Source organism: Equus caballus, chromosome 9 (genome assembly GCF_041296265.1).
Source record: "Equus caballus isolate H_3958 breed thoroughbred chromosome 9, TB-T2T, whole genome shotgun sequence".
Taxonomy (NCBI): Eukaryota; Metazoa; Chordata; class Mammalia; order Perissodactyla; family Equidae; genus Equus; species Equus caballus.
In genome coordinates this window covers 90,218,437-90,243,749 of record NC_091692.1, presented here as the reverse complement: position 1 = coordinate 90,243,749, position 25,313 = coordinate 90,218,437, and the positions used below count along the sequence as shown (strand labels likewise).

At 51.8% G+C, this 25,313-nt stretch overlaps 1 protein-coding gene and 1 long non-coding RNA gene across 8 annotated transcripts in view; one reads left to right on the top strand and one right to left on the bottom strand.

Annotated features, from left to right (window-relative positions):
• Nucleotides 1-24,906, top strand: part of ZFAT (zinc finger and AT-hook domain containing) — a 204,455-nt gene extending 179,549 nt beyond the window's left edge. For all 7 annotated transcript variants that reach the window (XR_011421459.1, XR_011421458.1, XR_011421457.1 and 4 more), the window contains one exon: nt 23,963-24,906. Coding sequence is in view for 4 of the 7 variants with exons in the window: in XM_070221857.1 (XP_070077958.1) it covers nt 23,963-24,202 (240 nt within the window). In the remaining 3 variants the exon portion in view is untranslated. The remainder of the gene's footprint in view (nt 1-23,962) is intronic.
• LOC138915474 (uncharacterized) lies at nt 655-8,244 on the bottom strand. The gene is made up of 2 exons (XR_011421460.1): nt 3,851-8,244; nt 655-3,280 (listed from the first exon to the last, which is right to left on the bottom strand). It is a non-coding gene; the product is annotated as an uncharacterized lncRNA (long non-coding RNA).
• Nucleotides 24,907-25,313: the final 407 nt, after the last annotated feature.

Below are 25,313 nucleotides of genomic sequence, written 5' to 3'. Positions count from 1 at the left end.
CCTAGACGTTCTTCAAGGCGTTAGACTGACAGCGTGACGAGGGATAAAGCAGATAAGCATCCGGTACAACCCGTGTGAACATGTCCGATGTGTTTGCAGTAGCAGAAGACAGTGGCACCCTTCAGAGAATCTTTTGGCTTATTGAAGACACAGGGCTAAGAGGAGTGTCACTGTTTGACGCAGTCTTGAGTAACTGTGTTTGGAAATGTTCCCCGAGAATGCGTGTCCCAGTCGTTATCCTGTCTCCCTGACCTGTCCCCTAGCTCACAGAGGCTGTTGGTAAATGATGGATGGGAGAACAGATGGACCAATGGGCAGGTGGATGTCCAACGCCCCCTCCTATGGCAAAGGATTGCAGTGTGTCAGCCTCTCCTAGGTGAAGGAATGCTGTCTGAATTCACTTATCATTTACATTTAAATATAGCTGTTTTTATTAGAAAAATAAAGTAGTTTCCATTTTTTTCTTTTAAGCAATTTCTAGTTTAGGAATTTTTAGTAGAGAAACTCTGTCTGCTTAATGAGTGTTCTTAAGCCACTTACATGTGAACTCTAGTGTGCCTGTTGGTAAGCAGTAATGCTCTCCCTCACCGCGCTGGAAGGCCCTGGATGCTGCAGACTTTGTCTTTCTCCAGCTCAAGATATCACACGTAGTAGTGGCTCCATAAATGTTTATTAAGTAGGATTGAGTACACTGTAGGTTTCATGTTTTGATTCGCCAGTTATTTCCTGTAGAGAAAAAAGCTGGAACACCTTGTTATCAAGTACATGCTGTATGTTTCAGGAAAAATGTTTTAGAAGCACTATTGGATAGCATATTTGAGATCTTTGTAAAGTTTTCTCTCCTCTGTATGTATCTTCCACAGAGCCAAACCAAATTCTAGGTCATACGTGAATTGATTCTGGATGTTTAAAAATTTCAAGATTTCTTTCCCATATAAAAAAAAAGGTTATATGCTCTGTTTTTAATTTTATTTTTTCTTGATTTATTAATGTAAATTGAAAAGAATCTTCCATATCATGGTTTATCAGTGATAATTGAAAGTGATTAATCTGCAGTCTTTTTGGGTTTTTGGTTTCTGGCATGAAAATTATGGCAGGCCTGGTGGGTAGGCTGAGGGGCCTGGAAAGCAAAGAGCTGAGAAAAAACTGTTTCTTAGATTGTTTTCTTCTTCCTTTTTAATGAGCCATGGAAAAGATTTGGCCCATAATTCAGATCATTTAAATTTTCAGTTGGACCCGGGAATCTGTCCTCAAAGATTTCCTGTCACTTCTGTCTTTTCTCAAGTGTCAGCATTAAAAATAGATTCATGGAGAACGGAGCATTTCAAATGTTCAGAGAGAGGAATCTTTGTGTTACCTCACCAGCCCCGCCCGGGGAAAACACATGAGAATTTTGAATGCCACCGATTGTGCGTTTGTTAAGACCAAATGCTTTTCATTAAATAAATTGGTTTCTTTATTTTTCTCTCTGTTAAATCTTGCTTTAGGGTTTTATGAGGAAGAAATTCATATTGATTAATAAAAATGCCTAAGTAGGTTAAATGTAAGACCTACCAGCATAGGAAATATCAGAAGCATCTCTGAGTCAAAATTAGTTATTTAAAGGAAAAGACAGACATGAAAATAACAGCCACCGTCACCATTGGCTCATGACTTAATCACTCTTTGCTTTTCTTAGGGATTAAAATTTAGAGACTAAGAATAACATCTTATTTAGTAATTTACAGCGTTCATTTGGCAGACGTTTACTGCGTACCACTGTGTGTTCAGTCTCTGGGTGTGTGAGTTCCTAGTGCAGCTGCAACAAATTACCACCAATTTAGTGGCTTAAAACAGTACAAATTTATTATCTTACGATTCTGGAGGTCAGAAGTCTGAAATGGGTGTCACTGGGCTAAAATCAAGGTGTTGACAGCTGCCTGCCTTCTGGGAAGGATTCCTTTCTTGCCATTTCCAGCTTCCGGAGGCCCCCCGCTTCCTTGACTCCTGGTCCCTCCATCTTCAGAGCCCGCCACGGCAGGCCCAGCTCTTCTCACTTCCCCTCACTCTGACCTCTGCTTCTGTTGTCACATCGCCTTCTCTGAGTCTGACCCTCCGGCCTCCCTCTTGTATGGACCCTTGTGCTTACATTAGGCTCATCTGGATAATCCAGGGTCATCTCCCCATCGCAAGACTCTTTTCTTGATCACTTCTGCAGAGTCCACGTGACGTCCCTGTAAGGTAACAATCTCACATCCGGTGATTGGGACACGCCCATGTTTGGGGTGGGGGGCATTAACCTGTCTACCACACAGGGTTACAGGGTTGAGACAGGTCCTACTCTCAAGAGCCAAAGAGTCTGTTGAGGGAAATGATTTATCCTTTCATTCAACCAACACCCCCTGGGCTGCTTCTACAGCCAGGTGCTGTTCTCGGTGCATGGGATATTTCAGTGAACAAGACAGGTGAGTGATAGTGTTGAGAAGCTTACCATCTAATTGAGAGAGATAGCTAACCCACATTTGTATAATAAATCAGCAAATAATGTAGTCTGTTAGAGGTGAAATGGAAAAAAAATAAAACAGCAGAACTGGTCAAGAGATCTGGAAAATGCAGACCTTAAACAGGCAGTTCCAGCTGAGAGTAATGAGTGCTCCCAGAGCTCTATGGGAGCACTGGGGCGTTGTCCACCTGGAACATGGGTCTGGGGTGGGCACAGGTGCCGGGCAGGAAGGGCTTTGTGGACACTCTGGTGCCTGAATAGAGTCTTGGAGGGTAGCTGGGAGTTGGGTGGGAGCAGGAGCTGATGATCAGTGCGGGCTGACTGGAGGCAGGGGGAGGTGGCAGATGAGGCCCCCCCTTAGGTTAGGTGGTGGACCCTGTTGTAACCACGGGTGGGAGGGGTTGAGGGGAGGCCCAGTTCAGGACGTGCCGCAGCCTGGTCTCTCCCTTCAACCCACTCCTCCCCACTGCTCAAAGGCCAGGGGAGAAAGGATGAGTCCAGATGGCCCATAGCTTCATGTCACTTCGCAGAGCCTGATGTCCTTCTGGCTTCCTGACCTGTGTTGGCCCCTTGAAGGTGTGTTGGCATTTTTAACAAACCACAGTTTCCAAGCTCTTCCATTTAGTCACAGAACCCAAGTCGTGAATCAGCACTGAGCATTCCTCCTGTGTGATCTTCAGCAGAACAACTTGCACCTCTCCAAGGCTGTCGTTGACACTGGTCACAGCCTTTGGTGTCTGGGTCCACCCGGCCAGCAGCTGCACTGGGTTGCTTTCTTCTCTTCCTCAGGGCGTGTGTCTGTGAATAGTAAGGAGACCTTATAATCACACAGCATCTTCCTTTTAAGAACGTCAGGATGATTTAACAGGTTGCCTTTATGATAATCCAGGGTCTTTTTGAGTTAGAAAAATTTTTACTGTTTATTACTGCCAAGGCTTTACCCCTGAAAAGCAGATGGGGGAGTGGGGTGCATCGTGGGATGTCAGCCTTTGGGGTCTCGGGGGTGCCTGTCTGAGAGAAGATCCCTGCGCTGCATGTGAAGTGGCACAGTTCATTCGTTCATTGGTGTTGCTTTTAAAAAGCAAAATAGCCTTTCAGTGTATGTGCCATGTGGGAACCGGCTAGGACATTGCCCTGTGTACAAGGGCCCACCTGTTGTAGGTTTGGTCCAGATGAGCTGTCCAATAACATGCACTTCGTCAAGCCCTCTTCTCTGTGACTCAGTTACCGTTCCTACTCTGCTGAGACCCAATACATTGTGTCAGTCAGCACTGTCCAGAGAAACAGAACCAGTGGAATGTGCGTGTGTGTGTTTGTGTGTGTGTATACACATACCACAAAGAGATTGACTATAAGGAATTGGCTCACCGATTCTGGAGGCTGACAAGCTAAGTCCTAGGATGTGCAGTCTGCAAGTCGGAGGCTCAAGAGCCAGTAGTGTAAGTTCCAGCCTGTGGCTGAAGGTCTGAGAACCAGGAGAGCTGCTGGTGTGGTGGTGTCATTCCAGTCTGAAAGCCAGCAGGCTGAAGACCCGGGAAGAGCTGATGTTTCAATTAGAATCCGAAGGCTGGAAAAAACCAGAGTCCCGGCTGGAAGGCAGTCAGGCAGGAGGAATTCCCTCATCCAGGGGAGAGTCAGCGTTTTGGTTCTACTCATGCCTTCGACAGATTTGATGAGGCCCACCCACATTAGGGAGAACAATTTGCTTTACTCAGTCTATTAATTTCAATGTTAGACTCATCCAGAAACACCCTCACAGAAACACCCAGAATAATGTTTGACCAAATACCTGGGCACCCTGTGGCTCAGTCAAGTTGACACAGAAAATTAATCATCATACCCATCCACGTGCATTTCAGAGTGTGAAGGCCACTTTGTCAGGGAAAGGTTCTTGTTTATTCCAGGTTATTGTTTACTGAAATATTCAGTTGTCACAGAGATGATTTTGATTTATAGATTTCCGGGTGATTTGGCAGCTTTTGGAAAGCATGCGTACTTTAGTAGATCCGTGTTTCTATCACAGTTGATATCTCACTTCAAGGTTCAGGAATGAGCTCCGTCTGGCAGGTCCTTGAGGGAACCACCATTGAGGAGAGGCCAACAGAGGCACAACGACCCCCAAGGGTCCTCCCCTGAGCACCAACACTCCGCTTTAATCCCAGGAGAAGAGCAACCACATTGTTTTTACTGTACCGCCTCCCAAGGAATGAATCTTTCAGTAGTTACTACGATTAGCACTACTCTGTTGGCAGGCCTGTATCTCTGTCCTTGTGCCTGGTTCCCTGCGTGGCCCCCTAGGATTGCCTCTCTTCCCTTCATTGTTGTCCCTCCATGTGCTGGATGCTTCCAAGCCGTCACCAAGTGCCCCAGTGGCAGGGAACACCAGGAACGAGCAATTAAGACTGCCTCAGACCTGCCGGCACCCTGCCCACTTCCCGCACACAGATCCTCAGCCTGGCAGGGCACAGAATTATGCTGCCATAATCTTGTGCAAAATCCCAAGTACTCTTCCCACATGCTTGAACTGCTGATTAAAAAATACAGACATTCCAGTTTTGCCAAAAGCAACCCACCTCTGCCAGCTGCCTCCTCAGGCCCTTTGTCATCCCCAGCATGTACCCTGTGGTGGTTGGCCCTAAAGGGTGGAGCTGAGGACGAGTCAGTCGGGAGGGGAGGAGCTGGCAGAGCCTCCTTCATGGGCTCCGCGTGTGGCACTCAGACTGAGAGGCAGTTTCGGTCACGGTTCTCGCTGGAAGACGTGTTGGTTGCCAGCCAGCATTGGAATTGCTGTTTGTTATTTGTAGTTTGATGTTTTTGCAAGGAGATGCAATCCACCTCTGTGGCCGACCACGTACACCTGTTGCCTGTTTGCAGGGAAGCGTGGGTCCAGCCTGTCCTGGTTTTAATTTAAGGCCCTGAGTGATCTGGTCCCTGAAACCCTTTCGCACTGTCCATCTCTACAGGGGCGTCTGGTGGGGAGAAGCTGCTCTGCAGAAGGGACTTGTCAGGTGCAGCCTCTGCTTGGGAGAAGCCTTGCCCTGTGACCCGCCCAGGAGGGGAGCCCAGAATCGGCTCCTCCCCTCGGGGCCGCATGCTGAACATTTCATGAGCCTCGCGGCAAAAGCACAGGGAGAGGGCTCTGGAAAGTGAAGTATGTGAGGCTTCAAGATCCACTTTCATTATTCTTTTCAAACAATCACTCCATTCTATTAAGCTGATCGTTTAACTGCACAGCCAGAGGCCTGACAGAAGAATCCCTTTGGTGCAAGATGCTCTTGCGGTCCTTTAAAGATTGCGGTGGAGGAGGTATTGGCTGTCTGCATCGTGAAACGAGACTGCGTTGAGATCTTTCCCCTTTTCCTGCCCACAGAAAGGACTGAGCGAAGCTCTTCCTGTTTGCTACCCCTTTAAGCTCAAATAACCGGTGAGTCTGTGGGATCGTCTGTCCTTTCCTCGTTCCCACAGAGGCACTTTTGGACTCAGGCTGTAAACAAACCTCTCCCCGACCGCAGCGCTGTCCAGGTGGTGGAGACAGTGGGAGGGTCACTGTCACTTCTCTCTGTCACCTTCCCCTTCAAAACCTCATTTGTCTTCAGACCATTTGCCTGTGAGTGCACGAGACATTAGAATAGCAGATTTTTATTCTTTTACACCATAATGAAACCCCAGCATCTTCAGCGTGTCATTTATCCAACTTTCCCATTATGGTTCTTTTGCCATTGCTGGGGTTCATCTAAGGCATCTTCCCTATTAGACTATATATCATCTTACAAGAACTGATGGTAACTGCAGTCTTGTCTGTAACTGCTTCTGTTTTCTGTTATTCCTCATCGTGTGCTGGGAATGCCACGTCTGTTCTGTGCTTCCTGACTCGAGGGTGCAGTTACAGTTGTGATGGGTTCAAATGCCTTTGGAAGGCCCGTGCAGGGGAATCTTACATCTTTCATAGGTGATCATGTCCATCGCGTGCTGCAGGGCCCCCGAGCAGAGGCCTGCACAGAGCTTCCTGACCCTTGGATGGCCGCCACCAGACTCTCCGTTAGCAGACGAATAGGTACTGCAGTCAGACAGACATCTCTTACCTTTTAATTCCCAGTCCTTTGGATCTCTGTGTCAAGACTGAAGTTTCCCTGACTGCTTGCTTTGTTTCCCTGCCATACAGCCTTGACTGCAGGAACCGGTTTTCAACTGCATGTCTCGGTTAGTGAGGTTTGGCTCCTGCCTAAGGACTGTTGTGGTGCAATTTATTTGATCCTGGGGCTCTGCCGACTTTAATTATATCCAGCACCTCATTACACAAACAGAGAGCCTTGTCAGATATTTTCATACTTCCCATTCCTTACAGAACCTCTGTTCTGTCGTCGCTGAATGGTGACCTTCAGCACATAGATCCAGAGACAAAAAACCATTCAGGGTCTTGGCAGTGGGTCACCCTCCCATGTCACTTAATGCCATTCTCTCGTCCTTTGTGAGCCTGCCATAGTTCTCCCTTAGCCGTTGGATCTTTCTTGGTCTTTGTCTTAAATAAAACTTCTCGCAGAGATTCCTGTTGCTGGTATGGTTTCTGATATTAAAAGTCGCATCCTCTGTCATAGCCCTTTCATTACTTGCTGAGCCCTCTTATCCCACAGTAGTAACGGAAAATTCCATTTCTTTGTGAAGTTTTAATAGTAAAAATAAGTTCCATGATATGTCTGTGGCCATATGGGAAATTGTCTGAAAAAACAGAGAATAAACCTTTTTTTCGTATTCCATTCTGGCACTTTTATTCATATAGGATATCTTTAGCAACCCCAAGGGTGTTGGTCTGTTGAACTTTGCTTCTCTTTTCTCTTCCTTTTCCTAAGCTCCAGTTTTTCTACTGTCACACCCCAGAGGCTGCAGCTCAGTTGGTGCCGTTTGCAGAATCCCGCTTGATTGGACTTTGTTGCTCTTGAGTGTCTTACTGTTTGCTGGGTGCCCGTTTCCTGACCCACGTCCTTGGCCAGGGCAGCGGGTTGTGTTTGACTCCTCCCCTCTCCGCAGCTTCACCTTGCCGGCTGAGCTCACTCAGGCAGGCTGTGACAGGAGGGAGCCGGAGCTCTAATTACCACTGGAGGAGATGTGGTCCCTGCCTTCCTTGCAACTGTCCCAGGGCGGGGCTGCTGCAGGCTGGTTCTTGCTTTTCGTTCAGCTGGAACAGTCGCCTGCATCATGCCCCGAGGAATTCACACCCCTTCCCTCGTCTGCAGCCAGTTTCCCTGTCTAGTAAGTGCACGCTCGCCACTCCAGTGCTCTAGCAGGCCCTGGGAGTCCGTCTTTCCGCCTGCGACTCCCCCACCCTCACATCCGATCTGTCAGCGCGTTGTTCTCTCCTTGCTGTGGGCTCTCCCTTACCTCAAATAATCCTTCTGTCCCATGGCTGCTGCCTCCATCTGAGCCATTGTTAACTCAAAATGTGGTTCTGGGACCAGCAGTGTCAGCCTCAGGGAGCTGGTTAGAAATGCAGCATGTCTGGCTCCACCCCAGACCCCTGGAGTCAGACTCTGGTCCCTGGTGGTTCATGTGTGGAGTAGAGCCCGAGAAGCTCCCTCTGAGCTGTCAGTCTCCCTCGCTGGTTCTCAGACCTTGCTCTTCACTGGTCTCATCATCTCCCTCCTGCTGCTCTATGATCCTGTTTTCACAAAACAGACAAAGTGGTTTTTCCAAAATGTAAATCGGATCCCAGCATCCCTCAGTTAAAACACTCCGATAACTTAGATAGTGTCCAGTAAACTGGGAATAGGCCCTCACAGTGGCCTCCCCCACCCCATAGCAGTCTGACCACCCCCCCCCCCCCCCCCACCGATCTCCTTGCTCGTTATGCACCTACGCACTGGCTGCTTGCTGCTCCTCTGTTCTACGCTTGTTCCCACCTTCAGGCCTCCGCACCAGCTGTACCCTCTGCTGGAATGCTCATCAGCAGCCTCTGCAAGGCTGCCCTTGTCGCTCAGGGCTCAGCTGCAGTGGCACTCTCTCGGGAAGCCCTCTTTTGACTCTCAGGTCCACATCAGACCTCTTCTCTGGAACCTGTAAACGACGTGAGCCATCACTCCCCTGACTGTGTTGTTAGACGGCACAGTTGACCTTGAGACAGGAAGAGTAGCCAGGAGGGCCTGATCTGGTCCCATGAGCCCCGGCAAGCCGAGAACTCCCTCGCCTGCTGGCAGAGGTCAGCGTGATTAGAAGGGTTTGTGTTTTAAGCCACTGCCTTTGTGGTAATTTGTTGGGCAGTAATAGGACACAAACAGTCACTAAATGCATAGTCAGATGAGAAGCCGAGTGCCCCTCTGTCAGTATCAGGGTGCCTGCAGCACCCCACAATGGAGGCCTCCGGTCTAAGTTAGGGCCCTGAGGCATTCATGGGCTTCCTGCTGTCTCAGGAGCAGCCCTACGTCCACTCCCACCCCCGGCATTGTCACTGGAGAGAAGATGCTGCATGGCCGTCCGCTGTGAGAAGACCCGGCTGCCCACGGTGGCTGTGGGAAGGGGGAGATCCGCAGAAAAGCTAACGCTCAAGGAGGGAGCCCCACCTGTGGGCTTGTCACAGACAGTCACCTGAGTCTGGAGCCTCTGGGCCAGACCCCATGGTAGATTGTGGCCCTTCCTCCCCAGTCGGCAAAATTAGGAAGGGGATGTGGCCAGAGGCTGAACCTGGCAGGGGTGGAAGCTCTCCCCTCTCTAGGCAGTGGAGAAAATGGAGGTGCGCAGGAGTACGCGTCCCCATTACAGTTCTAAGGGACGTCATCACAAACTTATCTCGCTGTGCCTGTCTGTACACATCTTTTCTCCCCATTGGACAGGAGGCTCATGGGAGAGGAGGTTTGGTCTTATTTGTCTCTGGGATCTCCCACACTTAGCACAGGGCCTGGTGCATTTTAGAGGCTTCGTGGGTGCTCAAGAACACAAATAGAGCATCAGATGCTGGGGAGCTCAGCTGGGTGGGCTCAGGGTGCCTTCAACATGCTCATACTCAGCGGCCTCATGAGCTCCTGCTGGTGTGGGCCCTGCCAGGGCACCACAGGCCTCTGAGACAGGGGCCCTCCCTGGATGAACAGTGCACAGTGTGTCTCCCAGGAAGCCCGTTTCCTGAGAGTCCCCCAGGCCCGGTCACAGTGGGGGAGAAGGAGCCCTTGGCATAGCCGGGAGTGTAGGAAGTAGCTGAGAGGGAGCCAGCCTGCCTGGGTTTGAACCCTGCGCCTGTTGCTTCATAGTGTGTGACCTACGACAAAGCACTTCTCCTCTTTGAACTTCTGTTTTCTCATCTGTGAAATGGGAAAATAATAGAACCTACCCCATGGGGCTAATGTATGGATTATGCATGATTATGCAAATGAAGCAGTTGGCATGTGCTGGGCATGTGGTTAAGTCTTCAGTAAATCTTAGCTCCTGTCATAGGAGTGACATAGCTCCTCAAGCTCTTCTGTGCTTGTAGAATTCAGCCAGAGCTGTTTCTGCTTCTGGAAGCTTCCCTTCAGCAAGCAGGTATCTATGCAGCCATCCAGGCCCTGTGCTCGGCTTTAGAAGTCCCGGGATTGATGAAACAGTGTGTTTCATAGGACAGTTTGTTGCTTGGTCCAGACTGGTAAACATGTAGTTTTGTGTAAATTGTGTTGTGTAAATTGACATGTTTGTGGCCGGAAATAATTTGACCCCTCACAAGCTCCAGTTGTTGAGGCATTCTGAGTAATTTCCCTCGAGATGGCCTTGGGGAGGCTGATTTGGGAGAACTAATGCCGAGGGACATCGTGTGGCCACTTGCCCACGGTAAAGGGCAGTTGGGAGAGGGGTTCTGAGCAAGACGGGTCACAGAGACTTGAGATCAGGCAAGGAGAGAGTCACGGTCAGCAGATGTTCCTGCTCTCTCTGAGAGAGAAGCACAAATAGAGACACAAGAGCACGTGGATTCGACGGGCAGGACTTGCTGATGAACACGAGACCTGGGACCGTCACATCAGCCCAGTAGGGTGATTGTCAGAGCTGCATTGGTGCTCAAAATCAGACGGATTGGCGATTCCTTTTTCCTTTCTGAGACCTACTTTGCTGCCAGTGAACCTACCTGGGTAAGTTTGATGAGTGGTTGAAATGGTGTGTGTTTCGTCTCGATGAACATTCTTTAAACAGAACCTGGAGATGCTGTGTCCTCGGAGTTTAGCCTTCCTTCCTTGGCGACAACTGTGGCTCTGGAGGTCCAGGGAGGAACACGGTACGGCCGCTGTCAGCTGCATTTTCCTTGTCTGCTCGGTCTCGTGGAGGCTGCTCGTCACTTGCGTAGGAGGACGGGGGAGAAACTGCTAGAAGAGACAGCTTGTTGAGTCAGGGGGAGGAGTCTGCATCAGCTGAGGGAAGAAGCCGAGTGCTTCCCCAGCGCACACAGAGGGAGTCCTCGGGATGGCAAAGACAGGCAGGGAATCAGTCACGTCCCCACGTCTTTATCGAGTGCCCGCCTGCCAGGTTGACAAAGTGGTCAGCCATGAGAAAGGCCGGAGCCTGCAATGGTGGTGGCTTGGGGTGATTTTGTGAAAATCCGGAGGACGGAGGACTTTCTTCCTGAGCAACACGCAGGGGGAGATCCTCAAACTGCAGTGGGGGAATTTCAGTGAGAAGAAGATAGGAATGCCTGCCTGAGCTGAGGGTGTGTGGAGGGGCTCCCAGGCAGGGGTGAGGCTCGAAGGAGAAGCATGTGCCCACCCAGGGCGAGGTGCCTGACGGGGATGCAGAGCCCCCGTGTGATGCCTGGCACTAGATAGAAATTTAATATCTGTGTGCTTAAAGGTCATTGAAGCAAAGCTTTATGCACAATAAACTTGTCTAAATATCAAAGGATATTCCTGGGCAGTCAGAAGCTCTTGCCCACCTCCTTCCCTGTCACTGTGAATGTGCTCTGATTCCGTTTGAGTTCAGTTTTAAAATCTCTCCGGGGTACACATGAAAATAATTCAATCCAGATATTTTTTGAGCGCCTCCTATAAGCCAGGCGCTCCGTGGACGTGATCTGGAGGAGGGTGTGCAAGCCAGGAACCCGGTGGACAAGTCCAGGGTGTAGGAGGGCTCCCCATCCGTCCCTGGGGCTGGAGAACAGGGTTGCCGCGTGTTGGCCACCTGGAGCCTGCAGCATCTCGGGGAGCCGGGACGTACACCTGGGCTGGCAGTGACTGTTTTTAGTGACCGATCTTTACCGCTTGGGTTCTGGACTGTTTATGTCTGTTTTCAGAAAAGAAAAAGTATCTGCTGTCTCCTTACAGGCAAGAGAAGCAGAGGGTGCAGGGGAGGCATCAGGCCAGGTCTCCAGGGAATACGGCTCGCCTGCCTCGGCAGGAGTCACGGCCCTCCTCGCTCCCCATGCGTTCTTTCCTTTTTAAAAGGCTTTAAATCTTCATTGATGTATGGAATGGTTTCTTCCTGCCTCTGAATATCTTTTGCTATTTCTGCAGGTTTCTCGCACATAATGTATACCCCCCTTTTTTTGGTCCTGTATATACATATATATTTTTAGAGTTTGTAATTCATGATGCTCTTTTACAAACCACATTTATTTATACCTTTTCTTTCTTCTATAAATTCAGGACAGGATTTACCATTTCCCTTTGTTTCTGATGTATACAAGGCCATCATCTAACCTAGCTGTGAAGTGAATGGGCTTGCCTAGGAACCTGGTGAAGTGGGTCTGCCTGTCCCCCTTCTAGAACACTGGAGGAAGCTCCTGCGTGGTATAATTTAAGCAGTGAGTGAAACCCTCGTTGCTGGAAGAAATAAGGCTCCTTCCCCAGAGCCTGAACACACACACGGTGAGGGGGAGTATTTCCCCTAAAACAATCGACTGCAGTGTTCTTTTTGGTCCTTGCAGTTTGGTCGTATTTGGGTTTTTGTGTGCAGCCCTCTAATTCTTAGCAGATTGTGGAGTCTGAGTTTCTGCAGTGGAAGGAACCTTGGCAGATGTTTGCCTTCTTCTGACTCCTGGCACTCCTACAGTGTTCAACACCAGGGTCTCCTCGTTCAGGAGACCATCCCTGACCACGGCCTGCACCCCACCCTACCCTAGGCATCCGGGATAAGTGCCCATGCGCCGCCTCCGCTAGACTACAAACCCCTCAGGACCGGGAGCGTGTGTGGGGCTCACGGTTCTGTTTCCCCTCCCCTTGAGTGTCTGACACATGTTAAATTCTCAGTGGAACAGAGGAGAGCAGAGAAGTCATCTGAAGTACGTGAGAATGGAGCGTATGAGAAATGCAGGGGTGGCTGATCAGAGATGGCTGATTCAGTAAATGGCTCGCCACTTCGAGGTGTCCAAACACAGAGGCCACTGTCTGCCTTGCAATGCACGTGCTGATTTTATGTCACATTCCTGCTCCAGCCGAGGACTGGACACCTTTCCTGTCGACAGCCAGAGCAAGCACCAGCCCTTCAGCGCTGTTCCCGATGTTAGAGCTTGTTTTCTGTCCGTCTTCTGGTTTCCTGGTCACTTTTGGCCTCAGTAAACCTTCGCCACCTGCCCATTTCCTATCCATTAGGATGATGGCTGAGGAGATGCTGGGCTGAGCCTGTTTATCACACGAGCACCCTGTCAGACAGCCTGTTATGCTGTGAGGTGCCTTCAGAAATCAGGCCTCAAGTTTTCCTTGGAAAACCGGCCTTGATCCAGTGTCTGCAGCTGCGCCCCGTGGGGTTTGTTGGTTTCACTCTCTAGCTTCCTCTTACTCCCACCAGTGCTAAATACAGAAGGAGGATCCTGGTTTGGGACCTCTCCCCGCGTCTCCTGCCGAGGTTTAGGCTGAGTGCCAGCCTAATCTATCTCCCCACCCACGGGCTGCTTCTGGAGAGCCGTTTCCCACGGCACTTTTAGAGCACGTGCTCTATGCCCAGCACAGTGCTAGTGACTGTCCTGTGCTCTTGAAGGAAAACGTTTTCTCACCCAAAACATCCTCTCCATACCTGTGGCCTTCAGCAGGCCAGCTGCGGCATCTCAGAACATCTGGAATGATCATGTGCTTCCTCCCCACCCACCCCTCCGGTCACACCCTGTCTGTAACTCTGCCCTTTCCTAACTCTTCACTTTTCTTTTTTCTTATCTTACTTTTGCTTCATTTTCCCCAATTATTAAAGGACTATATTATCTTAAAAATTTAGAAAACGCAGAAAAAGTAGAAAGAAGAAAATAGTGATCCCCTGTTACATGCTATGTAGGCAGACACAGACAATGCTGACCCCTCCCTTCCAGTGCAATGACGGTTTCCAAACTTCATTTGCTCAGCAGGTAGTTGCTGGACACCCCACTCAGGCCAGGCCACATCGTAGGTGCTGGCAATAAAGTGGCAGAAAACGCCATTCAGGTCCCTGTCTCCATGAAGCTCACAGTGACAGAGAGAGAAGTAGGTGATGTAATTTCAGCTGGTGACCGTGCAGCGAAGAGAACAGAGAGCAGGAGAGGGCCAGAGCATGCCCAGGCTGCTATTCCTGCTGGGGGGGTCTGAGAAGTCCTGGTGGACCAGGTGACATGGAGCAGGAGCCTGAGGGAGTGAGGGAGAGCAGAGTGACAGAACTGGGAGGGCACTCGAAGCAGGGAAGTCACCTGGAGAGCCCTGAGGTGGGACTAGCTCCGTGGGGGACAGGAACAAGGAGGCTGGGAGGGCGCCAGGTGTGGGGAGCCAGCAGGGGCCGTGGACACAGCGTCAGGGCGACCACGGACACCAGAGGGGGGTTTGTGCTAAGTGTGGCGGATGCACAGGATGGCTTGTGCGCTTGTGTGCTGCCTTCTTTTCAATTATTTAAACGTGAGCATTTTTCTCAGTTATCACAGAATTTATAGGGCATGTGGTAGATGCTCAGCATCTATGTCTCTTTATATGTCTGAGAGGCCATGTAGCCGGAGTACGCAGGCTGAGATTCAGGCCGACCCCACTCACACCCCGACTGCCCTTCAGCTGCCTTCACTGGGGAGTGCCCGTGACATCTGGCAGCATCTGCATCTGTGAGCACAGCAGGACTTGAACGAGGATGAGTGCAGTGGCCCTGCTTCTGTACTGGGACGTCTCCTTTAGTGCCATGAGAGGTGCACAGAGGCAGCAGTGACTGCCCTCGGTGACCTCATGCATTTGGAGAGACACAGACCTCTAAGGGTCCTCTCCCCATGCCACTGGCCATGGCTCCTCCCTGTGACTGATGCCATCTAACTGTGGCACCTGGGCAGTCTGCTATGTTTTATTTGAAGGTTTTGGAGCAAGTTGAGCACGTTTCCTAAGAGCCTTCCACTCTGCAGTCTATATGGCAGTGACTCATTCAAGAAGCAGGATTCACTCTTTTCTGTCTGCCATGTGTGGCCAGGCTCCATATGATGGGGGTCGACACAGGGTTCTCTGGGCACGCTAGCTCAAGGAGCCTAGGGGCTCCCTGGATGAGAGGGCACAGACCTGAGTCTCAAGAGGAAGATGGTGGGGTGGGGGCTTCAGCAGGCGGAGCAGTGAGGGCAGAGGTTCTGGGCAAAAGCGAGCACGTGCATGTTCAAGAAGCAAAGATGACTGTGGAGGGAGGGGCTGGGCAGTGGCCAGGGCAGGAAGATCCTTGTCCCTCCAACTAGGGAGCTTGGGCTCCATCCTGATGGTGACAGGAGGCCACCAAATGTTAAACAGAGGTGGTTAGGAAGACTGTAGGCCTTGGTTGGGGGGGGTCTTACTTGCTTCCAGAATCATGTGTTACTAGCTGTGGGATCTCATACACTCTGAACCACCACTTCTCAAAAAGATGCAGCTGCACTCCCCGCCCCTCCCTCCCCTTCTCCCCCCGGCCTTCTTCACAGGGCTGCAGGAGAGTTCAGTAGGGGGGCTGAGAACAGTCCACAGCCTGTGAAGGGCCTGCCTGTTAAGGTCGTTATGATGGTAATATAAGGGGGGAAGTCGTGTCAAAAGATGCTGACAAAGGAATTGTAAAAGGGAGTGTGAGGAAGGAGAGACAGAGATGATGATACAGGTACTAGCTTAGGTACCTCCATATAGCCATGCCATACCCATACCCACACACACACGCACGCACACCTGTGCCCATATCCCTGCACACATGCACACATATAGACACCTACACATGCACTCCTCTGCCCACATCCCTGCACATATGCATACACATATACACCTGCGCATGCACACGCACACCTGTGCCCATATCCCTGCACATATGCAAACACATTTACACCTGCACATGCACGCACAACACACCCATGCCCATATCCCTGCACATATGCACACGCATATACACCTGCACACACACACCCGTGCCTGTATCCCTGCACATATGCACACACATTTACACCTGCACACATAACACACCCATGCCCATATCCCTGCACATGCACACACAACAGACCCATGCAGATATCCTTGCACATATGCACACATACATACACCTGCACACACACACCCCTATGCTCATATCCCTGCACATATGCACACTCATCTACACCTGCACACACACACACCCATGCTCATATCCCTGTACATATGCATACTCATAGATACCTGCACATGCACTCACATGCCCGTGCTCTTATACCTGCACACGCACATACATCACAAGCATATACATGTGCACACCCATACTCTGACACACACACATATCCTGCCACACACACATATACCCACACTCACATGCATATACACATATGCACACTGCATGCATCTAACCTGTCTCCTGGTGGGAGTCGGGCTCCTGTCTGAGATTCTTTGTGTTCCCCATGCGTGCTCTCATTAAGCCCTGCCCATCATGGGTGCTCACCTTTCATGAGTTGATGATCTTGACAATGGCCCTCTGAATCCTGTCTGCCCCCACAAACCACAGAGGGTCTCCTAGGGCGGGCTCACAGCAGTAAGTTCTGGGAAGTAATCCTGAGAACAATAGGAGTGCCATCAACGGGAGAATAAATCTGTGTGTTTCCTGGCCTGTGGCCCCAGGGACTTTCCCTTTCAAGAATGATAATGACATTGGAGAGAGGGCTGTTCCCCAAGACATGGTTTAATAAATAGGAACCTGGTTCAACTTACTTAAAAATGGATTTGAGATGTGAAGTGAAGTGATCTGCCTGTGGTGGCAGTGTTGACAGTGGGGTTTCCTCTCCCTGAAAATTTGAAGGATGATCCCCGTGCTGGAGGCCCTCAAGCTAGAATCTCCCAAGGGAAGGCGTTCAGCATCTTCCCATCACCCCACGAGGGGGACAGGCTTGAGGGAGGGCACTGGACATGTGGGCAGCATCTTAATGGAGGCAGTCTGCAGCGATTTTCATTCCCAAGGGTTATAAAGCGAATCGACGTTAAATGGATGCCATCCCAACAGGTGTCATTCTGGGTTCTTTTCATTTTAGGGCCAACAGAGGTTTTATTTATCTTTCTTTATTCATCATTTATTTATGTGCCGGGAGCCAAGTTTGAATAATGTGCTATGTTCCACCGAACCTGTTGGAAATTCTGATGCCCCATGGGGGCTGCAATGGCAAATGCCTGCTCAGGTGACTGAGCCTACAAGGACGAGGACGAGGCCTCGGTAGTGGAGCAGAGCCCCTCCCACACAGCAGGCGAGGAACTCAGCAGGGAGCTTGTTGGCAGAGTTTTGACAGCTCTGGGGGAGGGTGGGATCAAACGTGTGTTGTTTGTTCCAGTCCACCAACAGTTCTTAAAACGTTGTTTTAAATACCCAGCTGTCCTCTCTTTTCACTGCCGCCTCTGTGGGACTCAGCTGCGTGATACAGCCCTTTCTTCCCTTAATTAGTGTTTGTCTGTTGTGTTACAATGTCCTTGAATGTCTCTGGGCCTCTTGATGTCCTGGGAGGGATCATAGTTCGTGCGGTTTACGTCACAGAGAAGCGTGTTGGGGATCGAGTCAGAGGGTGTGGAAGGCTGTGCTGGGAGGTGAACAGCTGTTCCACGCTGGACGGTCGGCTGTGTTCTTCCTGTAGCGAACCTGCTCTGCAGCTTGGTGGGAAGTCACCTGGTGTAGGCTGGAAACTGTCAGGTGAAAGGTCAGAGATTCTGGGCCCTGGTTGTGTCAGTGTGGGCCTGGGAAGTTTGTTTTCTCTCTGAGCTGCTCAGCATCTCTCCCCTAAAATGAAGGGATGGACCTTCAGGACTTTGGGAGCCAAAGAGGGTTTCTTTGTGGACAGCGTGCCTCTTCCCAGCCTCACGTCGTCTGGGTGAGCTCCTGTGACCAGAGACAAGGGCCGGCCTGGCTACCCCAGGCTGTCCTCTTTAACATCACTTCCCGGTTCTACCCGAGGATAGTTCCAGGGGTACCACAACCGGCTCCTACGTGCCTGCTGAGCCTGTGGCGCTGGGCTGGGCGGAGGAGCCTCTACTTGCCCTCAAGATGCTGCCGGCTTAGCGGGGAGATCTGTACAGAGCGGCATTGTCCCACAGAGCAGGAGTGTCACCCAGAGCGGGGCTGACTGTCCCACAGAGCGGGTCTGTCACCCAGAGCAGGGCTGACTATCCCACAGAGCAGTCGTCCAGAGTGAGGCTGACTGTCCCACAGACGGGGGCTAACTGTCCCACTGAGCAGGACTGTCATCTGGGGTGGGGCTGACTGTCCCACTGAGCGGGGCTGTCGTCTGGAGCGGGGCTGACTGTCCAACAGAGCGGGGCTGTTGTCTGGAGCGAGGATGACTGTCCCATAGAACGGGGCTAACTGTCCTACAGAGTGGGGCTGTCCCCTAGAGCAAGGCTGACTATCCCACAGAGCGGGGCTGTTGCCTGGAGTGAGGCTGACCGTCCCATAGAGCGGGGCTGACTGTTATACAGAGTGGGGCTGACTGTCCCACAGAGCGGGGCTGTTGCCTGGAGTGAGGCTGACCGTCCCATAGAGCGGGGCTGACTGTTATACAGAGTGGGGCTGACTGTCCCACAGAGCGGGGCTGTTGCCTGGAGTGAGGCTGACCGTCCCACAGAGTGGGGCTGACTGTCCCACAGAGCGGGGCTGACTGTCATCCAGAGTGGGGCTGACTGTCCCACAGAATGGGGCTGACTGTCATCCAGAGTGGGGCTGACTGTCCCACAGAGCTGGGCTGACTGTCCCATAGAATGGGGCAAACTGTCCCACAGAGTGGGGCTGTCACCCAGAGCGGGGCTGATTGTCCCACAGAGTGGGGCTGTCCCCTAGAGCAAGGCTGACTATCCCACAGAGCAGGCCTGTTGCCTGAAGTGAGGCTGACCGTCCCACAGAGCAGGGCTGACTGTTATACAGAGTGGGGCTGACTGTCCCACAGAGCGGGGCTGTCATCCACAGTGGGGCTGACTGTCCCACAGAATGGGGCTGATTGTCCCACAGAGCGGGGCTGACTGTCATCCAGAGTGGGGCTGACTGTCCCACAGAATGGGGCTGATTGTCCCACAGAGCGGGGCTGACTGTCCCCCAGAGTGGGGCTGTCCCCTAGAGCAAGGCTGACTATCCTACAGAGCAGGGCTGTTGCCTGGAGTGAGGCTGACCATCCCACAGAGCAGGGCTGACTGTCATCCAGAGTGGGACTGACTGTCCCACAGAGCGGGGCTTACTGTTATACAGAGTGGGGCTGACTGTCCCACAGAGTGGGGCTGATTGTCCCACAGAGCAGGGCTGACTGTCCCACAGAGTGTGGCTGTTGCCCGGAGCGAGGCTGACTGTCCCACAGAGCTGGGCTGTCCCCCAGAGCGGGGCTGGTGTACAGAGTGAGACTGTCACACACAGCAGGACTGTTGGACAGGGCAGTGCTGTCACCCGGAGCCCTGTGAAGGGGCTCTGCAGGGGCTCCACACAGCGCATGTGAGCACAGGGAGCCCTCGTCCCCAAGGAGGGCTCCCCAGCCAGGGGCACTTCTGGGAATTTCTTGAATGTTGGAAGGGGGACAGCATAACCTGCTAGGAATGGTTTGTACAAGGAAAGAGGAGAAGGAAACTGGAAGAGGGGGAGAAGGCAGGACAGGCAGTAGGGACAAAGCAGGACAAGTGAGGCAGCCTGGGGTCCAGGGCCAGCAGGGTCTCCCTCAGCATTTGCCCCACTAGCAGAGGATGCGGCTCACGGCCACAGAGGAGACGGGGTGTCCGCAGGCAGCCGCGCTGCAGCACGAATGGAGCCCCACAATGTGTCTGGGCTTGACAGTGGTCTGGTCTAGATTCCAGAAGAACACTTGAGGCGGGCAGGGCTGCAGAGCACAGAGCCTGATTTAGTGAATAATTGGTGCAGTCCGTGGGTTAAAGTTTTCTCTTAAGCTAACTGTGCTGCTGCTGATCGTTTAGCTGGAAGATGTGTTAGATATTGCATGTGGGGTAAATGGAGTCCCCGTCTCAGGGGATAATGACACAGTGAAGCCATACCATTTCTACTGTGCAGAGCAATGTGAAGCCTGTGCTAATAGATTAAGCTACTGGAGTGATCATTTTGAACAAAGAAAATGGTCGAGAGCTATACAGCCAGCCACAAACTGAGTGGGATGAGTAAAGAGCAATAATGTAACCCTATTGGTCTGTGACATGTAGTCCCTTTATTCGCTGTCACACTGCACCAGCTGAGGAAGGTCTCTGGGCTTGGGCTCACACCAAGGTCCAGTTTTTGATACTTTGCAGCTGTTTGACCTTAGATGAGTCAGTGGACCACTCGAGGTTTCATTCAGAAGTGCCCGAGCCACAGGACATTGGAGTAAATGATGGGGATGAGGCGTGGCAGAGTGTCCAATAAACTGCAAGGGGCTGGGTGGGCGCTGGTTCCACGGGGACAGGGAAGAAAGGGTGTGGTTTGCAGAAACATGAAACATAAAAACAAACAGAGTGTGAATCATACAAGCCTTGGAGTGTGTGAAGGCGGGGAGGGGCTCACTCTGCAGAAAGCCTCATAAACGGCTCTGTAAAGCCACCCACCGCCCCTCGTTGTTCCTTGCTACAGTGTTGCCATGTCAGCTGTGTGTAAAGTGGGGCTTCTGTAGGGCCGGCACCTGAAGGGCTGGCAGAGCTGCCCGCGAAAGCTCATGAGAATGTCTTCTTGGCCCAACAGCAGGCAGCAGGCGGACTTTGGGACCCCTGGTTGTTGTTAGTTACATTTTGGATGCTCAGTAAAATGACGGAGCAACAGCCTGCACCCCCCATTACGCCCGAGCTGACTGAGAAAGATGCCGTTTGCAGGACTTCTGTGAAATGCACATTCGCGTTGCCTCCATCTCTCTTTCTGTTGAACTAAGCCCAGAGGACCATGTGTGGAAAGTTTACTTTTCTCTCATAATTAGCAGTGGATGAATTTAATGGTGATTCTGGCAGAAAAAATGCTGGAGCTGAAAACTGAAAAAACAAAACGGAGGAGGGATTATCTTTAAATAGACTCAGTAGTTAGGAAGGGTAATATGGGCAAAGAAACATAGATATTTAGATGGATAGTGAGAGAAGTGTAATGCTCAGTAAGCTGTAGCTTCTCATGGTAGGTGAGTTTCGATTCACGGAGCACCACAGGTGGGACGGGCAGGGCCCTTTGGGAAGCTTCAGTGTGTTCCTTTGTAATATCGAGTTTCGGTCTCTCAGCTGGTGGTCAGGCTCCTCCAGATCTCACAGGGAACTTCTGTTCAGGCCTCACCCGCCCCTTCCCTCCCAACACTCCCTCTCCTGTGACTTATGCACTTTTGACAGACATCCCCCAAGACCTCCCATGTGCAGACGGACTTGTGGTCTGCAGCCCAGGCGTGGGGGCTGGTGTCTTGGGTTCAGCCAGGAGCAGAAGCCTCGACGCAGATGAGGGGTCCAGAGAAGGAGTCAAGGGTGGGGACCAGGAATCCTCCAGCCTTTGTAGGCGGGCAGAGTAAGCGCTGTGGGGAATTCTGGAATTTACAAGAAGGCTCGGAACAAAGCCTGCTAGAGGGTTGTGGAAGCAGCCAAGAGGCACCTCAGTGAGTCAAGCTGAGGTGGGCTCGGCAGTGTCAGATAGCACAGAGCCTTCTGGAAAGGTGAAGACGGAGCTCTGCCTGGGGGGTTGGCGACTGCGAGGAGGCCAGCTGCCTTGGCGGGGCTGTGGGGACATGCCTGCCATGTGCTCACTGTCTTCTCTCTGCCTGCAGTGCCTTTTCCCGCCGTCTGTGGACAATGCCACCTTCCATGAAGTGTCCCCGGGCCCTGATGCGACAGAGTTCACACACTGTCTACCCTTGTTTCAAGCACGGTGGCCTCCTCTTGGTCATTGCCCTCTCTTCTTCCCTGCATCAGTGGACAGTGGCCATGTCTCGGTCATCTTGGGACCTCCCCCTTCCTGCTGGGCTGGCACCGAGGATTCTGCTGTCACAGGAACAGGAGGCTGTAGCCTCTGTTCCTCAACGGCCTGGGCCAGGGCAGGGTTCTCCTTTCAGCCTTTGTCAGTCCTCAGGCATCGTGGTCTTAGAGTTGTTCAAAGGGACAAGGATTGTTCGCAGTGGAAATTTTCTGTTGGTGACTACTTGCTCATTTTAGGCTTCAGCTCTGATGGCAAATGGCGATATCCAGGTTATGACGTCATGCCCAAGAGCATGTCTCAGAGCTCGTGTATCGCTTGATCTCACTGTTTTTATCACTTCGTCTGTTTACCTGAAGTGCAGTGGGCTCGTTTTGCATGTGTGAAGTCCCTGGGACCCCAGCAGACATCATCCCTGTTGCCTCACTTTTTCCTTGTGTAGGATTGACTGACAGTTAAGAGGAGAAAAGCATTTGCTGTGTATTCCCTCCCCTTCTGCTGGGTGCTCTCTTTCAAAGTGAAATAAATCAATATTTACTTCTAAAGTCTTGGTTCCCAATACGTTTTCCCATTTAAATGAAATTGAAACAAACAGTAAAAGAAGGAAAAAAAGGTCTCGATTTACTGTGGAAAAACAAACCTGGCTAAATGTATTAATAGTTTCCACTGAGGATAGCTCTCGAGCTTCTGGTGAATTCTATCAGTCCAAATTAAAAGTTCCTTCCAGTGCATCATTTTATGTGGAGCCCACCGCAGAGGTGCCTTTTCTGTTCTCTCTGAATTAAATGTGATCCCCCAGGTGACATAGCCTTTCCTGCTCCCAGGGAGTGGTACAGTCACAGGGCCCAGGGAGACCCCTCGAAGCCGGGTGGGCCATTCCCAGAGAGAGAGTGGAGTCCTGGCGTGTTACAGAGGGCCGGGCAGGGAACAGGAGACCGCCCCATGCGAGGCCCCAGCTGGGAGAGGAGTCAGGAGCAGGCCAGGCATTCAGCTTGCCTCTGGGAAAACAGCTGTGGCGAGAGAGCGTGGGCCCTGCCCTCATGGAGCTTAGTCTAGCAGAACCTGATAACATGACAGAGGTTTGGTTTAACGAATGAATGAAGGCTTCAAAAGGGCAGCGATGTTATTAAGCATGCACTTTGCATACAAAATCTCCTTTAATTCTGCCAGCATCTTTGGAAGTGGGCATGTTAGTCCCTCTTTTACAGGTGAGAAAACTGAGAGTTGTAGGTGAAAGTGGCCCAAACCTTGCAGCTAAGAGTGGTCTGTAGGACAAAGCTTCTTATAGGTCCACTTGGACCCCCTGGAAGAGCCAGGTCTCCCTGGCTTCCCTCCATATCCCTGAGGACTCTCACTCCCCAGCTGAGCAGTCCCAGGCCCCTTTTCTTTCCTCCCGGGCTTGTTTCTAACTCTTCAGCCATTTTTGCAGCTCTCGGGTCTCAACTCTTTCTAAATCTTTCCCATATTCTTTCTATGATTTCTCTGCTTAAGATCAAAGACAGTTGTTATTTAAAACAGACTAGAGCATGGAGTCAGTGACGTGGGGCGTCCACACCAGCTGGAATTTGCCCTTGTCTGGAATCTGCCTGCTGGGAGCTTCAGAGAGGCCTGGCCATAGGATTCAGCAGGCCCCTCCACGGACAGATGCTCCCAGCCCTCCTGCCCAGCCCTGTGGCAGCGAGTTCCCATCAGCAGGCTGCCTTCCTGCCTCATTCAGGCATTAGCGTTGGTGGACGACACCTGGGAAAACCAGGCTTCCGAGGGTGTCTCCTCCTTCCCACTGTGATGATGATTTTGATACAGAGTTGAGCTCCCAGAGTGGGTGGAAAGACAGACAACCCAGGATAAAACTAGTCCCTTTCCCATCACCAAAGGACCAGCTGTGGATTTCCCAGAGCACCCCACCCACCCCTAAGCGTGGTTGCAGGAAATAACTTGTATGATGCCCTCCAACCCTCATACCCTTGGCAGCCCCTACACCTCGGGGAGGCGGCTTGGCACCCAGAGAAGAGCTTGGACTTTGGGTTTGAACTTGGGTTCCACCATTCGCCACAGCTGGGATCCCTGGGCGTGTTGCTCTGCAGCATTGAGCTTCGCTGTCTTCATCTGTAAACCGGGGGTGAGAGCAAGCACAGAGCATTTCTGAGAGGGTTATGTGCACCAGGGACAGGCTCCTGGAACATACTAGATGCTCCATAAGCACTAGCTGTGATTCTGTTGTCATGACTGGACCCAGAAGCAGGACCTTAGGACCCTTCTCTTGCCCTCCCACAGGTCACCGACGAGGAGCCCAGCGCCAACCACACGGTCATGATCCAGGAGACCCTCCAGCAGGCCTCCGTGGAGCTGGCCGAGCAGCATCACCTGGTGGTGTCCTCGGACGAGGTGGAGGGCATCGAGACGGTGACCGTCTACACGCAGGGCGGGGAAGCCTCGGAGTTCATCGTGTACGTGCAGGAGGCCATGCAGCCTGTAGAGGAGCCGGCCGTGGGGCAGCCAGCCCAGGAGCTCTAGAGGACACGCAGCGTCGGACGGACCCCCAGCGCAGGGCTGCCAGGCTCTGCGGGACACTCGGGGCGCCCAGGGCGGGGAAGCCATAGAACAGCGCTCTCCATGGAGGCCAGATGGGGCTCTCCTTGTCCTACTTAGGGTGGGCAAGGCGATCAGCATCACCAGCAGTACAGGACCCTGCCCCCAGCACAGACACACCTCCCTTACCCTGTATCCTCTGCTTCCGGAAGGACTTTTGCATCAACTTCCCAAACATGGCCCACACCGCTTTGCCCGTTTACTTCAAGATTCACGCAGGGACCCCCAGTCCCTGTCAGCATCTTCCCTGAAGCACATCCCCGACTCCTTGATCCCATCTAGGTGCTGAGTCTTCATCTGGGACCGCTGTGCAGCCTGGTGGAAGGGAGACAGCCATCACAGAGGAAGTGACCTCATGGTTTCTGAGTCACCTCTCCGGGGGAAGTGGGGAGGGGGCCTGGCTTTGTCTGTGAGGTTCTACCCACCTCGAGTATCAAGGGCGCGAGTTATCCTGTGAAGTAACCACAATTTGATCACCCCCCCACCCCATCCCTCCGCCACTGCCATCCCAGGTGGGGTCTCAGCTTACAGTCTTGGAATTCTTTTGCTTTTAAAAAAATGCACTTTTTTCTCGTCACGCCCCATTCTAAGGAGGTGAGGTGGGTGGAATAAAAACAGTCTTGGCCTGAGTACGTGGTTCCTCCCTTAGGTTGAATGGTTTTCATTTCCCTTTCCTGAATCAGATCTTGGATTTGGGCCCCACCCAGAACCACCCCGTCTGAGACACAGACCCCTAAGTTGCGGACAATGATGCTCTCTCCCCCTCTGAAGCTCTTGGCTTTGCTTTGGGGCCCACTGGGTGAGGTTAAGGATCTTAGCTTCCATTTCCTGGCCTCCAGCCTCGGGTTTGCTGTGAGCCCAGGCTGGGGAGTGTTCCTCCTTTCCACTCTGCACGTGGGAGGAGCAGTCAACCGGCCATCGGAAGCCTGCGTGACAACTGTTGTTTGACTAAAGGTTCAGTCCAGGTGCTCATGGTAAGTCCCATATAAGTCCCTTTTTGAGCCTCTTCTCTGTGCACAGCGTTGTGGGGACATCA